The sequence below is a fragment of the Onychomys torridus genome, chromosome 8, assembly GCF_903995425.1.
Source record: "Onychomys torridus chromosome 8, mOncTor1.1, whole genome shotgun sequence".
NCBI lineage: Eukaryota > Metazoa > Chordata > Mammalia > Rodentia > Cricetidae > Onychomys > Onychomys torridus.
In genome coordinates, this window is record NC_050450.1 from 60,687,250 (window position 1) to 60,704,516 (window position 17,267).

The window sequence follows — 17,267 nt, forward strand, 5'->3', positions numbered from 1 at the left end:
TTTGACCTCATTTTTTTAAATTACATACACCTGCATACTGAGGGATATGTGCAGCATGTTGGTTAAGGGCTCAGGCCTTGCCTCTTAGAAGCTGTGCGATGTCAAGTGAGTTGCCTCTCCTCTCTGTGCCTCAGTTTCTCCATCTATACTGTGGGGCTAGTCCATGCCAGCCTTATGAGCTTATTGCAAAGATTAAATAAAATGCATTGAAAAGCTTAGCATCATGTCTTGCAAAGATCAAGTGTTTGGAACTAATTATTACATAAATACACTTCCAGAGGTGTTAAAATGTTTGGGAGGACACATGCCAAGATGCCATTTATAAACATTTATCTCTATGGAGTGGAATTTGATAAGAGACAGAGGGAACTCAGCTTTAAGACTACATGTATAATCTCATATGATTAGCCAGATTTTTGTCTCCTTTTACCAGTTCTAAGAGGCATCTTCCCCACATTAACATCTTTGGAACTGGGTGGTGACTTAGGGGATGGTACATCATGAGCTAAATAGCATCATTCACTCCTTCTCCTCACTGATATGTAAAATAAGGCTGCATCCTGTAGTCTGTGCATGTTCAGTAAAAAAACAAAACAACAACAACAAAAACAAAAAAACAGTAAAGTCAACATTCGGTAGGGTACATCTTCCCTGGGGCAGAAGCTTTAGGTCATCAGACCCTCACATCCTGTCCCCACAGAGCGCTGGGGGTAATACCAGCAATGCTCCTGCCTCAGCTTCCCCATCTGTATGACAAGAAACATGATTAAGGCTCCCTAATGGGAAAAAAATATACCTCTGAATCTAGAGGAGCCCATCTGGTACACAGTTGGTACCAAGAACCATGAGAAGTGGACTCCTCCCCAGCCTCAAGCAAGGAGCACCTTACAATGCACTCTGTGGGAATCTGCTATAGCCCCAGCTCACCCCATCCCACCAACCTGCAGGATGCTGGCACTGCTCCCCACCCTGTGCATGAACAGATTTGTAGAGGCCAGCCCTCCTGCCCTGCCCTGCCCAGCACAAACTCCCAGACACATACCCAGGTTATGCTCTATGGTTTGCAGCCAAGAGAGAGAACATTCTGAAACACAAAAGGGCAGAGGTCACAGGAAGCACCAACGTGGAATCCTCTCTAGATGCAAAGTTATTTCTGCCTCCACACTTTCTATGAAGCCCCTCGAAACTTCAGCAGGACATGGGGCACTCAGTTTCCCACTCTTAAGCTCTGAGTTTACTGAAAGAAGATCTGAATACAGGTGTACCATAATTGTGACTTTCTGCCATGGATATGAGACTATTTTCCAAATGTATGTGGAAGTTTTGGGCTAGTGCAGTAAGACAAGAAAAAACAGAAAATATAGGTTGAAAAACAAGAAACAACCCTGAGTCTATTCTGAGATCACATGATCATCTACACAGAAAGCAAAAACTCTGCACAAAGAAAAACTACTGGAACTAGTGCTTAAGTATAGCATGCCTGCAGGAACTGAGATTAATATGCAAGAATTCACTGCATTCCTACACACTAATAACAAACAGCTGGAATTTGATTTATACCTAAATATTTTTGTGATATGGTAAATACAATTGTCTTCTCATTTTCAAATATATGTAGAGATTTTTGTGATTCCAAAACACAACCAGTGGGGCTAGAGAGATGCATCAGAAGTTAAAAACACACGCAGCTCTTGAAAAGGGCCCAACTTCCATGACTGCATCAGGGGGCTCTGGACTGCCTGTACTCCAGCTCAGGGGGATCTAACTCCTTTGTCCTGCAAAGGTCCTGCACTCCTGAGCACTGACTCACACCTACACACACACACACACACACACACACACACACACACACACACACACACACACAAATAAAAATAAATCTAAAAAAAATAAGAATTTAAAAATAGTTGGGCTGGAGAGATGGCTCAGCCGTTAAAAGCTAGGCTCACAATCAAAAAAAAAAAAAAAAATAGTGGTCAGGCAGTGATGGTACACATATTTAATCCCACCACTTGGGAAGCAGAGGCAGGCAGATCTCTGAGTTCGAGGCCAGCCTGGTCTACAAAGCAAGTTCCAGCACAGCCAGGGCTACACAGAGAAACCCTGTCTCAAACAACAACAACAAATCATTTAAAATTTGTCCCAAATTTACATTAACTTCATTAATACAGTTTTCTCAAGACACAGGTGTCAGTTATTAAAATTATCATATAACCGATATGAATACATACTATATATTTACATACAAACATCCCTTACTATCCGAGTCTATTTCATTCCTAAGAAGTAAGAGCTTGCTTGGGGGGTAAGAAAAGTATTGTCATCCTTGTCTATTCAACTGCTGTGCTTGGGACAGTGAACAGTGAGCACTTAGGTAGTGATGGAGCCATCTGGAGAGTTGCTAGGGTCTCTCTGGTTCCTGAGTTTGAATAACCAGAGATGAGTGACAGGCCTCTGCACATGGAGATGCTCACACACATACCATACGCACAAGTGCAAAGGCATGGGCATTCCTGCCAACCTCCCACTCCTGGCATGTGCCACAGCCTGAGAAAAAGAGAAGAGGGCTCATCAACCTCACAGCAGCAGCCCCCAGTACTGGCCATATCATCTGAGGTCACTGCAACGTTCTGAGGGTCCCCAGAGACTGGGGCAGGAGCAGGGAGACCCTGTCAGGGAGATCAAGTTCTCCCAGCTGGAATAGAACAATGAAGAGGCTGGTGGGCATCAAAGGAAGCTGCCATCCACCCCACAGGCATTGCAAGGAGTGCTGGGGACACTGGTGAACAAAAGGGACAGGGAGGGATTTCTGCCATGCTCATGTCCTAAGAGGCTGCCGAAAGGCCCCCTGGATCACCTAAAGAACAAAAATCACCCCATGGGAGAAGGTGCTACAAACTTAGACCTGTCCCTTTCCACCTCTTCCTTCCACAAGTGTTTCAAACAGTGTCAGCACTGCCTGGAAAGGACAAGCACATGCACGGGTCTGTAACCCAGCCTGGCACATGGGAAGCACTTGCTGACACATGCTAGTTCTGCATGTCAGCCAACCTGGCAGCTCCCTTCTTCTGCAGCTCACAGCAGCTCTCCACTCTGATGATAACTTCACCTTCCACTGTGTCTAAATTGTATCTTTGAGTTGATTTTCAGTGGTGCATTTTGACTTATTCACGATTACCCTCCTTGTTTTCTTTCTTCCTTCCTTTCTTTTTTCTGGTTTTTTTTTTTTTTTTTTAATTTCATGTTGTTGTTTGTTTGTTTTTCAAGACTGGTTTTCTCTGTGTAGCCTTGGCTGTCCTGGAACTAGATCTGTAGAGCAGGCTGCCCTTGAACTCACAGATCTGCCTGCTTCTGCCTCCCAAGTGCTGTGATTAAAGGCATGTGCTACCACTGCCCAGCACCCTCCTTGCTTTCAAACTACATGCCTGCATTCTTTTTCACGTGTACTGTAGGTTTGTTTAAAGAAGACACCAGGCCTTCTCTCCCATTGGGTGAGGTCTACCAAAAAACGACAGGGGACCCCCAGCTATTGATACATACTGTGCTGGCTGGTTTTGTGTATCTATTTGACACAAGCTAGAGTCATCAGAGAAGAAGGAGCCTCAGTTGAGGAGATGCCTCCATGAGATCCAGCTCTGAGGCATTTTCTCAATTAGTGATTAATGGGGGAAAGTCTAGCCCATGATGGGTGGTGCCATCCCTAGGCTCATAGTCCTGGGTTCTATAAGAAAGCAGGCTGAAGAAGCCAGGGGAAACAAGCCAGTAAGCAGCACCCTTCCATGGCCTTTGTATCAGCTCCTGTTTCCAGGTTCCTGCCCTGTTCCTATCCTGACTTCCTTTGGCAATGAACATGGAAGTGTAAGCTGAATTAACCCTTTCCTTCTCAACTTGCTTTTGTGTCATGGTGTTTCATCACAGCAGTAGAAATCCTAATGGAGATATATACCTAATACAAAAAAGAACTTGGAGCCAGGTGTGATGACAAAACTTTAATCCCAGTACTCAGTAAGCAGAGGCAGACAGATCTGTCAGTTCTGGGCCAGCTACGTGTACATAGTGAGTTCTAGGCCAGCCAGAGCTACATAGTGAGATTCTATCTTTAAAAAAAAAAATTTTTAATAAAATAAAAAATAAAAATAAACCTATAAGAATGGTCATGTTAAGAAGTAGCTGTCAAGGTCAGCAAGATGGCTCAGCAGGTAAGGGTGATTGCCATCCAAGCCTGCAGACCTGCATTTGATCCTGGACCCCATGCAGTAGAAAAGAATCAACTCCCTGAAAGTTGTGGCAAATGTTATGCCTACACACATACATGTGCATGTACACACACACACACACAGACAGACAGACAGACAGATAGATAGATAGATAGATAGATAAATGTAAAAAATATATATTCAAAAGAAGCAACTGGCTGCTGGATGGGAGAGGACTGTCTGTGAACAGCAGACCCTCCTATACGCTGGTGGCCCCTTGTGTATGCTGATTTTAGCAAATGGCAAGGATGGTATTTCAAAGGAGGAAGAGCGCAGGAGGCTGTCTGAAGAGGAGACTGCTTGGAAAAGGTATCAGGCAAGCTGGGAATTGAATGATGAGAAAGACCAGACACACAAAGCAAGTGTGTGTGTGTGTGTGTGTGTGTGTGTGTGTGTGTGTGTGTGTGTGTGTGTGTGTTCCTTGAGGGGTGTGAGCTCTCAACCCCCAACTCTGCCTTCCTAGGATTGTTCCTACATTACAGGCAATCAGTTGCCAGGCATGGGTAAAAGTTCTGCACAGAGCTTGGAGCGTGGGCTTTTGAGTGACACAACCTTGCCTTCACTCACTTCTCTATAATTCAAAGCAAATTAACCTTCTTGGAGCCTCAGTTTTTCTCATCTCTCAAATGGGCATCATGAGCCTTACTTCATGGTTACAAGATTTTGATTTAAGATCAGCCACCAGAGTTTCCAGCCCACTGCCTGGAGGAAGACTTTGTCATCCATAGACCCGAGACTCAAGGCAGGGAAAGAATACCCAAGGAACTTCTAGCTGCTGCCAGGGGACTCCTTCAGGCTTATGTCTTCCAAGGCTCAGCATGTCTCTACCTGAGGACAATTACTTAAAACCTGAAATCAGCATCAAGGAGAACAGACCTAAGCCCCGCCTACAGAGAAACTACTGCTACTCCACAGTCCCAAGCCGGGCCTGCAGGAGGGGGCTGTTAGAGCCATCCCCAATCTGCCTCCAGACCCACCAGTCCCCTACCTCAGGCACAGTGTAGTCTCTAAGAACTTGTGACAGGCCTGAGTTTCTCCTACATGAGTAAAGCCAGACCACCAGCTGAGATCACTGGCTCCATCTCAGGCCCGGGCATCTATAACAAACAGAAAGGCAGACACAGCCAGGCAGGAGACTTCTGCTTTGTCCTAAAGGACCTCAGGTCAGCCTTGCCTGAAGGCAGAGTGCCCTCTTTAAGGAGACACTGCCCTGTGCTTAGGAGCCCTGGCTAGAGGAGAAGCCACCCCACAGGAAGGAGACAAGAGTATAGGCCAATGCTTCCTGGGCCAAACCTTAGGCCAGATGGTGCCTGCAGGGAGGAGGGGTATGGAGAGGAACTGGAACCATCCTGGCCCTTTGGAGTGCTGGCTCAAGGCACAGCCCTTCTATGCCTTGCATAGAGCAGAGGGCAAGGAGCTTGATCCTTGGGCCAGATTCCATACAAGTGCTCTCGGTCCAGGCAGGGTCACACAAGAGTGGACCACACCCCAAGAAGAGACCTAGTGCCCTTTCTTGGGAATGAGACCCAAGCTGAGCCTCAAAGGAAAAAGTGAGCAGGGCAGACAGAGGCAGAATAGGGCCCAGGAAAGGCATGACCATTTCCAGGCAAAGAGGACATAGAATTCCCCACCTCCCAGTTAGTAACTCAGTATGTCACAATCAGGGAAGGACCATGGACATTTGCTGGGAGCCATGACTCTGGGATATCCAGATAATATACATGACTCCTAGATCCCAAGATGAAGCAAGTGCCTCTGAGCACAGCCCGGGGCCTGTCTATACTCATACCTGCCTGCCTGGCAGTGACTGTTGCCACACTGCATCTGAAACTGTCCTGGTGGCACTGATATACTGCAACACCGGTGTGTCAGCAGAGAAGGTAACAGGGAGGTGAGGTTACAACCCTTAGACAGCCACCCCTACCCACCACCATGCTCACACAGACAAGTGGGCTCTATAAGCCAGTGCTGCAGTTGAAGTCCTGGCCATTAGTGTCACTGAAATGTGTTCCGGTCTAGGAACACACACACACACACACACACACACACACACACACACACACACACACACACACCACCGATCTTCATGACAGTGGGGCCTCAAAGTCAGGAGGCAGGCAGCCTGTGGAGTATGGTACTTTATGGATGGAGCCTGAGGGGGGCTCCACAGACAGACAGGTGACTGACCCCAAGGAAGCAGCCTCTTTCCTACTGATTGTTTGGCCACCTCCTCCTCCTCCTCATCATCATCATCTTCATCCTTCTCCTCCTCCTCTTCTTTCTCCGATACCTTCCTCCTCCCTTCAGGGAGCCTGCCCACTTCCATTGTTCTTGTTCCCAGCTTAGATATTTACCAATCACTTTGTGCCTCAGTTTCTCCTCTGTAAAACAGGGATAATGGTCATACTTACATCACAAGTAATGAAGAGGTTAAATGAGTGAATATTTGAGAAAGGCTCAGCACAGTACCCAGTCTCCATTGCTGCCATAACAGGGCTTGTTAAGGGGCTGCCAAGATGACTCCGTGGGTAAAGGCACTTACTGTGAAAGCCTGGTGACCCTTGTTTGATCCCCAGAACCTACATAGTAGAATGAGAGAATCAGTTCCTGCAAACCGACCTCTGATCTCCAAACATGCCTGACACACACACACACACACACACACACACACACACACACACACACACACACACACTAAAGTGGGAAAAAAATCAATAAAGGAACATGTGAAATGGAATAAGAAGCCACGAATATCCAAGGGCTTTTCTTTGCTTATTTCTTAAGTGGAAATTTCTAAGAGCGGGCCACTCTCCTGGGGCCCCTGGAATGGGAGCTGCCCCTCTCCTCTCCTCCCACCATCTGGTCCTAGCCACACTAGCCATTGGGAACTTTCCATGCTTCTCCCTCTTCCTCCAGGCCTTTAGTGGGGCCTCCATTCCCCACCCCATTCCTGCTAGGAGAAGGGGTGGCACTTCCCTGCACCCAGGCTGGACTGGTGCCTGATTCCTCACCAGTGTCCCCCCACAGACAGTCACTGTATGCATCCCTGCCATCCCGCCCCTCTGGACCCTGGGCTCCCCCAGAGGATACACTTGGCAGGAACCCTTTCCAGGCCCATAGGCTCGCCCCGCACAGCCTGTGAGGTAAAAGTTCTCTTGAAGCTCAGCATGGAACAGCACAGGAAGGACCTCAGGAAGGTTGCTCTCTGAAGAGCATACCCCAAGCTGTGACTTCAGGCCCCCTTTGTAGGTCAGGGTGAGAATGGGGAGCAGAGTCCAGGGACAACCAACTCATGCTTGGCCTTCAAGGGGCTGTGCGGCCACCCAGGGAGGGGTGAGAGGCCAGGAGAAGCTGCCTCCAGAAAAAGGCATTATTGAAGGAAACCAGCGCTGGTCGGGGGTTGGTTGCTATAGAAACAGTCCTAACTATCTCCTAAAATGCTAGATGTGCCACTGATGAGCTGTGTGCTGATCTCTTTCAGGGGACTGTCAGGAACCCCAAAGAGGTTGTCTGCTATGGCACCCAGCTTCAGGAGCCAGCATCCTGAAGGACCCTGAAGGAGAGATCAGCTTTCAGGACAACCAAGTAGATGCAATCCATGGGGAGCACACCCAAGGGCTGGGGATGAGCCTTTAAGATGCAGAATCATCCCAACAACAACTGGAGTCCTTAAACCAACAATGGCCTAAACCTTGACCTCAACCATATCCTAAACCTTAGATTCAGCCATTAACACAGACTAGAAACTAGAACCTGAGTCTGACCACATGACAAGTGACAAGACCAGGCACAGGAGGAACCCAGCCATGGCCGTACGTGGCACCCAGTCTAGATCCAGGGCCACATCAAATAATTTGCAGGCATATCCAACCTGTAACCTAAAGCCCACATGTGACTAGGGAGCACTATGATTATGGTCGAACACAAAACTGTAAATTTATTTAATGTATTAGGAGATTTTTATTTTGTAACTCCATTGCATAGATCTCAAGAATTAACTTTGCAGGTGACAACATCACGCCACAATATCATAAGGTTGCTTATGCCTAAAGAATGTTTTTGCAGGCCAGGCATGGTGGCACATGACTTTAATTGCCACACTTACAAGGCAGAGTCAGGCAGATCTCTATGAGTTTGATGCCAGCTTGGTCTACAAATCAAGTTTCAGGACAGCCAGGGCCACACAGACAAACCCTGTCTCGAAAAACCAAGAAAAGAAAAGAATGTTTTCGCAGCATACTGTAGACGCTTTGCTGCATTTTATACACTGCAGGAGTTTCTATGACCTGTTGCCTTCCCAAGTGCAGGGATGTCCCTGCAAGGAGGAGTTCAGGGGGAGGGGGAGAGCAGGTACAGGGAGGGACTAGAACCTCGGTCTCCATGCCTGATCCAGCTGGCCAAACCAGTTGCTTTGGGAAAGATGTGCTTTTGAAGACCTGCTGGTATCTTATAAATATGCCATTTAAATACCCCTTAATTACCTTATTTAGGAGATAATGAGTGATTAATAGCTTTGGCTATCTATTGTACTTTCATTTGCTCTGCCAATTCGGCTCCCAACAGTTCTGAATTCTCTGGAACAGTTTCCCCAAGGCCCAGATGTCCCCCCATGTCCCATCCAGGCTCTTGTTTCATAAGGCAGGAGTTGTCTCCTCTACCACATAGGAAACTCTCCATAGCACCTGCCACTGTGTCACATGTGGGAGAACATGGGGCAGCCTGGGGTGTTGGGACAGAGGATGGCATTCTCCTTAACCATCCCAGGGCCCCTCTGTAGGGGCAAGAGAATAAGGATTTGACATCTGTGTATCCAGCCAGTGGATAAAGAGACTCCTCAGGGGATGCTGTACACTCTTGCAGGAACCACCACCTCAGTGAGATGGCCAGCTTTTGGTAAGGGCATCAAAGGCTGCCTTCAGCAGGAAGCAAACCACAAGAAAGAACAGCTCCCTGCCACACCCCAACAATGGCCAGTGTGACCCCATATGGACACCCCATTCCACCTGCAACCCTTCAAGGTGATCTCTGCCCCCAGGCCCCTCCATTTGGTGCCAAATCACAGTGCCAGCAATTGCCAGTGAGCCAGTGAAGCCCTGGAGGCGGGCCGGATATTCTGTCTTCACTGCCCCAGATTATACTACGCAAGAAGGAAACAAAACACAGCAAAGGATAAACACATTCCCCACACCAGGCCCTAATAGGAAGCTCAAAATAGCTATGCTGTCAGGGGTGACTCCAGAATTGCTGAGCTCAGACCAGGCTCATAAAGGGAAGCCACAGCAGAGCTGAAGGGAGTTCTGATCCAGAAGGATGGCACTTGGGACCAATCTGCAACAATCCAGAAAAGGTCAAATGTGTTGACCAAGGTATGCGTGAAGACAGGCTCCTAGGACATGCTCAGAGCCTTCCAGCTGCCAGCCCACCTTGAGCTCACGGTCACAAAGTCTGTAGACCTAAGTCTGTCCCTGAGGAGGGCAGGAGGGCAGTGACGTACTCTGCAAATACCCAGAGCCGAACAAACACAGCGTCAGCAACAGCCGGCTCAGAAGAGGCCTCTCCATCCACCAGAACTCGGCGCCCCTCCCAGACGGAGCCCAGTGTGTTTCTATTTCTGCTTTCAACCCTTGTTTGGCATCCCTAGCCAACAGACGGGCTACTTCTCCTGCCTCCAGAATAATGGGTCATGGGGAGGTGGCACACCTCCTCACTGACCTCGCCTACCCCAACACACCTAGCGACAGCCTAACACAGGGAGACCCCCCCATCAGCCTTCTACATCCAGATGCATGAGCCAACCTCTCACCCCCAAGTGCCTCAAGTGCATCCATACTGTGACCCACTCCAGCCACAGACAGCCCCACCATGCCACCAAACACGTCTCGTCAGCCTCAAACTGGAAGCTGATTGTTACACTGGCTCAAAGCCTGGCCCCATCTGGGGTATGCTGGAGGAAGCAGGTCAGCTGACTAGGTCCCCCTGCAGGGACCCAGCTCTTACCTAGAGCCAAGACAAGCAGGAAGACCCTGTCACCCTACCCACATGCATACCCCAGTTGGGGGCTGTGGCCACACAGCTGTGCAGGCCTCCGCAGGCACACGTGGGACCTTGGAGGTGGCATTTACCTCCGGAGTGACTCACTGAGGCTCCCATTCCTTGGGAAAGGGGGTGCAATTTAGCATTTTCTTTCTCTTTAGAAAACAAGAATTTTAAAAGAGAGCAAGTAGAGAGATTTGAGGGAGTGGGTGGGGAGCTCAGATCTCATTTGATTTCCAAACTTATTTGCTATGCATTTTCTCCTACACCTCCCAAACCTCTCCCTAAGGGGGCTCTGGCCACCCTCTTCCATGAGACTCGGTGATAAGCTGAAGTCAGAGCCCCCCCCCCACCAGAAGGCTTAGGCTGTGAATATCCTTGACTCCCCAGGGATCCTCAACCCTCAACTCCCCCAAATCCCATCCACATGAGGTGAGGCCCTTTCCTAGAGCAGTAAAGGCAGATAGACCCTAGGGAGAGGGTGGGTAGAAAAGGAAGTACAGCTGGAGCCGCATAGAACTTCCAGCCCCTCCCGAATCCACGCTCATCTTCCTCATTCCCTCTTACAGATGCAAGAGCTGAGGCTCAGAGAGGGCTGTTCAAGGTCAACCCATGCCAGGGTAGACGATATAATGTTGGATGCAAGAATGGAAGAGTCCTGCCTGCTAGTCTCAGTCTGCCTCTAAGTCTATGGGTGAGTCTAGAACCAGATGCTCAACTTTCCTGAGGTTCAGTTTCCCCATCTGCAAAATAGGAACAACATTATGATTGTATGTGCACCCATTTCCTCATTCGTACCCCTCCTGACCCCCTGCCCCACCTCTGCAAAGAGCTGCTTGGCCGTCAGAAAGGAAATAATGTGGCGGGCTTCCATAAAAAAGAGCCAGATGTGCCAGGCAGTGGTGGTGCATGCCTTTAATCCCAGCACTTGGGAGGCAGAGCCAAGTGGATCTCTGTGAGTTCGAGGCCAGCCTGGGCTACCAAGTGAGCTCCAGGAGAAGGTGCAAAGCTACACAGGGAAACCCTGTCTCGGAAAAAAAAAAAAAAAAAGAGCCAGATGCACATCCCTGGTTCTGTCTTCCTTTCTGCAAGCCAGGTATCTCAGAGCATCCCTGGGAAATGGCTGGTTCTTTCTTAGAAACCTCCAGTTCCCAAAGCCTTGGTTCCTTGGAGTTCATGTTCCTGCCCTTGGTTCAGAGGAGGACCCTTTGCCTCTCAGACTCTGCCTCCCATCAAAAATTTTTAAATTAGATTTATTCATCTTATTTTATGTGTGTTTGGTGTGTGTGTGTGTGTGTGTGTGTGTGTGTGTGTGTGTGTGTGTGTGTATGTGTACCAGGTGCCTACAGAGGAGGTTGGAAGAGGGCATCAGATCCCCTGGAACTGGAGTTATAGATGGTGGTGAATCCTCATATGGATGCTGGAAATTGAACTTGGGGTCCATTTCAAGAGCAACAAGTGCTCTTAACCACTGAGCCATCTCTTTACACACACACACACACACACCCCTTATGAATTTCTAACAAGCAGACTAAGTCTCCAAACTTCTTCTGGCTAGGAACTACCACAGTTTGCTGTGGTGTACCCTACCCACCAGCTACAGACCCAGCCCTAGAGAACAAGATGGAGAGCATCTAGCTGTCTTAGTACTTTTCCCAGTGCTATACCCCAATACAGACCGAGGCACAGGGGCCTCCAGTGGGAGTGAGGAGCTCCAGACCCAGGGTCACATGCTAAAAGCAGAGTTTCTGTTTGGGCTGTACCATCTTTGCTCATATAATAACACCACACCAGGATTAGGGGGTTGTGAAGGGTCTCAAACTACAGCCTGTGTGTCTGCCGCGGTGACAAGTGATTTTTACAGAGACGACAATTTCACACAAGAACCTAAGCTGACTGCAGCCAGCCCAGGAAGGCTTCCTGGAGGCAGAGTCTGAGGAAGTCCTGGAGTCTGACATTGCAAAGGGGAACTGTAGTCCCCTTGCAGAAGTGATGGCCTTGCCGAGATACACAGGTGCTCTGTGTATCCTGGTGCCCTAGGCCTGGGAGTTTTCCACACATGCCTCACTTCTGCCCTCTTCCCAGAGTTCAAGATCAGCCCTGATCCCTTCCAGAGGTGAGCATATATGCCCACCTCCTAGAGCACTTATGTCTGCTATTACGTTTTCTTGTGACCTTGAACACACATATAGGCCTCAGTGTCCCCCTAATCAGAGCTTTGAACCCGAATATCTGCAAGCACCCCTCAACCCCCACATATCAGATTGGTATTTTAGTGCCATTGCTTGTTGCCTCCACCACCACCACCAGCCAGCTCCTTCTCCTAAGAGCAGAGGCCAAGACCTGGAAGTGTCATAAACTGGTTCATCCAGCCTGGAATGCCTGCCCAGCCCTGTGGCATGGGTTCTGAGCTCTCCAAACATTGCTGCCCTTCTGGAGTTTCACAAACTCTATTGGCTACCTGCTGTGTTTCTGTCTAGCCTAAGGACCCAGGTCTCCCATTTGCACTAGCCTGGGGACAGACTCGCCCTGCTGGCCCACGAGGGTAAAGAGAGGTGGGGATAGCAAGGTTCACAGGAAGGGAGGGGCAGGACCGCTGCCAGAAGGCAGAGCAAGCCCTTCCCAACAGAGGCAGCTCCCATGCTGGCATCCCTCCAGCCTCCAGAGCCCTCAGTGTGCCGGAGGGATTTGTCCAAACACACAAGGCTAACCACCTCGCTGCTGACCCCCCTGTGCTCTCTGGAGTTCCTGCCTACCTCTGCAGCAAGTCGCTAGGAACCCAGCATGCCAGCCAGCTGGGTTTCTCTGCAGCAGCTCCTGTACACTTGCTCTTTCCCCCTTTATCCAGCCTCCCAGCCTTTGCTCAAAGCTTCTGCAGAACCAGAAAGCCTGGCTCTTGCCACCATCCTGTCCAAACTCTGCTAGCCTCGAAGAGCCAGCTAGAGAATCCAGCCTTCACTGCTCTAACCTGCTGCCTCCTCTGACCCACGGGTGGCTCTGTACAGAGAACTGTCATGTCCTCTACAGACTGCCAATCCTCTTCTCCCCATCACTGGTTTTCATCCTGTTTTCTTTTGTCCATGGAGCAAGACCAAGGAGTGTTCTTCCTTCCCAAGTATTGCCCAAGTATTGGGGATGGCCAACTCCAATGATTCCTAGTTGGCTGAGGTTGCCCCCAAGGTTGGAAACTGGTAACAATCAAGTTGGATCCACTCTCTGCAAACTAATCTCATCCTTTCTGGGATCTGCTTACATTTTCTCTTGTACCTGGCTTGTCCTGGCTACACGAAAGTCCGTGAACTGTCTTCCTTCCACTCCTGGCACAGCTGGCACAGCTGGCACTGCCATGGCTGGCTGCTCAGGCTATACGACATACAACTCTAGCACTGCCATTCACCATGATGTGATGACCTGGCGTCAGGTACCACAACAGCCTCAGGACCTAAATCCCATCTCTTCCCTCAGCAACTGGGTTATTGGCCAGTTTTCAGAGGAAACCCCTGCACAAACCAGGAAGCAGACCCTTTCCTCATGGGCAAGATTTCCCACAACCTCTACACAAGACCTACAAAAGTCTCCTTTTATTCTAGTCCCACCTCTCAGATCCTTCTGCCTTGTGGTCTGTGGGTGGTCATAAGCTGCCACCCCTCCTGAGCATCCCTTCCTTGGAGCTCAGTTTCCTCAGCTCTGAACGGAAGGACTCTGCGCCCTCTGCTCTAAAGCTTACCTACTATAGTTCAACATAAATGTGATTGGTGAGGGAGACCAGACTTCCCTCTATACTGTGCCTTTTTAAGTCTCTGGGTTTAGGCAGCTAAAGAAGAGAAGGGATGTTAGCAAGCTGCCAAGTTGCCTGGAAGAGCTGAGAAGGGACAAGTAGTCAGATCTTGCCAGAGGTCATCTGCAGAGCTCCTTGGGGTGGCAGCTGAGTAAGGGATAGAGGCACCAGACGGAGGTCACAGAGGAGGGAAGTCTGGCTTGCCCTGAGGGAAAGGACTGGGTGTGAAATCACAAAGTTGGAGAGCAGCTCCAGGTAGCAGTACTGGGAGACCTGGCAACTTCTTCACCTTTCACCAGGTACTCATCCCCATGGACCTCAGCCAGGGACCAAAGGACCCACAAGCCATTGCAAAGGGCCTGGGGCTGCCCCTCTCCCAGAATGGGGGGTGTGGGAGGGTGGAAATATTCCTTAGTATCCAAACAACTTGGTCTTGCATCCATGCTTTGCCCAGACCCTCTCAGTCACCTTGAGTGAGCTATTTGCCTCTGAAGATTTTAAAAAGGGGAGTGCCATCCTACATCTCAGGATCATGGGGCATTTGTGCACAGTACAAGAAGGATTTGCTTTAACTGTCGTTGCTACTGTGGTGCCCTGACAAAAGACCTAGAACCAGGCGTCCAGACCTGTGCACACACATGAGCACATGCAAAGGGGCCAGCAGACAGGAGCACATGCCCTCCCTTTGTGAAGAGCAGGGGTAGGGAGGGACCAAGGCAGGAGAGAGAAGGGAGCAGAGAGCCTTTTCCAGCCTCCTGGTATCATCTCACTATGCCTCCCTCAGGAGGGCAGGGGAGGGAAGTGGGAAAGGGGGTGTTTAGATGCGTTTGGTTCTTGCTGTCTCACACAACCAGCCTCTCCCTGATAAGATTGTTCTTTAATAACGGGGAGTATTGTCTCGGGCACCTGATTCACAAGGCTAGTGCAAGTCCAAGGATCGGGACCAGGTCACAGACGGCTCAGCGGCACTCACGTCTAGAGTGTAGACAGATGGTCATGCTCATTCCATCTTTACCATGCCTTATGGGTGGAAAAGTGGCGTTCACACCAGCCCCACCGGGATGGCACGGCACCTGCCAACGTCACAGGCTGGGTGTGAGTTCATGGCAGATTCTCACACGCCAGCTCCCAAGCTAAGGACTGCTGAAACCAGCCTTGCCTGTGTGGCCAGCCCTGTGAACACATGTCTTCCTCAACTTGGCCTCCCAGGGTACGGTGGGGACCCAGGGTGCAGATTGGGAAATAGGGGGCTGAATCTGGTCCCCTCCAGGTCCCAGCCAACTCAGGGCCTGGAACCAGAGCAGATGCTGGTGAATGAACGCCTGGCTGGATGAATGAAGGAATGACTAACACCCACTCCCTGAGATCCTTGGGCTATAGCACTGAGCTTGTGGGAGAGCAGAGCCCATGGGACCCAGCAGAGGCCCCGCCTGCCTAACCTGGCACCTAGGCTCTACCTCCAGGTCGGGTGGGGGGCGGGGCGGCTCCCTAGCCGTGGGGTATTCCTCCTGTGGCCCGACCAGGAATCCAGGTCTCCGGACCCAGCTGGCAACAGGGAAGGGGGGCTTTCGCATTCAGGATACAGAGTGACAGGACAAGGGGGCGCGTCCTGGTTTGCGTGGCGGGGCGTGGGATGAATCTGCGGCCACGGGACATCCTCTTTAGGTCCCGGTGCTGGGGTCTACTCCCAGGCCTCCCAAAGGGCAGTAACAGCTCCCAACTGCTGGACTGGATAGGAGAGCCGCAGACCTGATCCTCTGCTGCTGGGTGAGCAGGATGCCGTGTCCCGCGAGGTGACCCGGGGCGCGGGAAGGACGCGGGGAGCGCGGAACCCCATATGCAAACCCGGGGGTCCGGCCCGGTCGCCGAGGTCCCTATGCCTCCATCCACCTGGAGAAGGGCTCACCTGGGCCGCAGGATGCCTCCCGCCACCCGCCAAGCGCCCCGCTCCGCGCTCACCTGCGCCGCCCGCCTTGGCCATGTCCCGGGCGGCAGGCTCCGCTGCGCTGCCGGCGCTGCTCGCTCCCGCCCGGGCCCCGGCACCTCCGGCCGGAGCGGACTCTCCGCGCGCGCCGCGCCCCGCGCCCCCGCCCCGCTTGCTCGGCCGCCGCCACCGCAGCCGCCGCCGCCTCGCCGCTCCCTCCCGCTCCCTTAAAGGCGCCGAGCGGCGGCCGCGCCGCCCCCCCTCCGCGCCGCCGGGGAGGGACTGACGACGGAAGGCGCCCGACACCGCCCCCGCGGGCCCGCACCCCCTCCCAAGCCGCTCGGCCACCGCAGCGCGGGGGAGGAGCAGCCCAAGATCGGGGCCACCGAGACCCTGACCCGAGACGAGCCGCCGATGTAGACAGACTCGGGTTCACAGCTCGAAGACTCTGAAAGCTGGACAGAGATGGAAACATGGTCTGCGAGCCTGGGGCGCAGTGACCCTGAGACACTGAACCAGAAAGAGACACTCCTACGGCAGAAACACCCTTGGGAGAGAGAGAAATTCAAGGAAATCGGAGCTGGCTAGAGCCAGTGAGAGGGACAGGACGAGAGCAACAAAGACCAAGACCCAAGAGACCGAAAGACCTAGAACGAAGTCTTGCAGAGATGAGAGACAGTGGGGACTTCTCCATCAGCTCCCGACTCCAGGGGTGCAGGGTGCTTGGACGACTCTAGCCTCAGGAGAAAGGGCTTTTGTTCTTTAACACTAAAGGACCCGTTAAACCTGCTAATCCCACCTGCCGTCCAGGCTGAGCAGGGTTTTTAGGGGCCCGGCAGTCAGCAGTATTCCTTAACATTTTCCTCATGAAGTGCAGACATTCTAGTTAACGGGCCTCCTGAGACATTTAAATTGTGGTTTCTGCCCAATGCCGTCAGAGGATCCACGGGAGATGGCCAATCATTTTAGATGGCGTCTAGAAGTAGGGTCCAGGAGAGAACAGTCCTCTCTCTAGCTCAGTTCTAGGCCACCTCTGTGAGCCCAGAGGATGTCGGCCAGATTTCTGCCTGGCTCCCTGCTGCTGAATAGGGTGAGAGGCAGGCAGGCTCTTCAGAGGACTCTTGGGCTTCTCCTGAACCCTGCTTTTCTCCCACAGTCTGCAGCCAAGCACTCACTCTAGGTACCAGATTGTTCCACCTGTGAACCAGCCAGGCCTTCACTCTAGTGTCCTATCTGCCCCATGGACACAGAGCACACGAGGGGACTCCGGACATTT

General features: G+C 51.1%; 1 protein-coding gene across 7 annotated transcripts in view; it reads right to left on the reverse strand.

Moving 5' to 3' along the window:
* The window catches only part of Pitpnm3 (PITPNM family member 3), a 91,548-nt gene extending 75,309 nt beyond the window's left edge, over nt 1-16,239 (reverse strand). For 2 of the 7 annotated variants that reach the window (XM_036194734.1, XM_036194733.1), the window contains exons 1-3: nt 16,027-16,201; nt 6,668-6,835; nt 1,043-1,084 (exon numbers count right to left, since the gene is read on the reverse strand). Coding sequence is in view for 4 of the 7 variants with exons in the window: in XM_036194732.1 (XP_036050625.1) it covers nt 1,043-1,084; nt 6,444-6,582 (181 nt within the window). In the remaining 3 variants the exon portion in view is untranslated. Of the gene's footprint in view, nt 1-1,042; nt 1,085-5,244; nt 5,299-6,443; nt 6,638-6,667; nt 6,836-16,026 lie in introns of those variants that run through there. The other 5 variants (XM_036194732.1, XM_036194730.1, XM_036194731.1 and 2 more) reach the window with 5 other exon arrangements.
* Between the last annotated feature and the right edge of the window lie 1,028 nt (nt 16,240-17,267).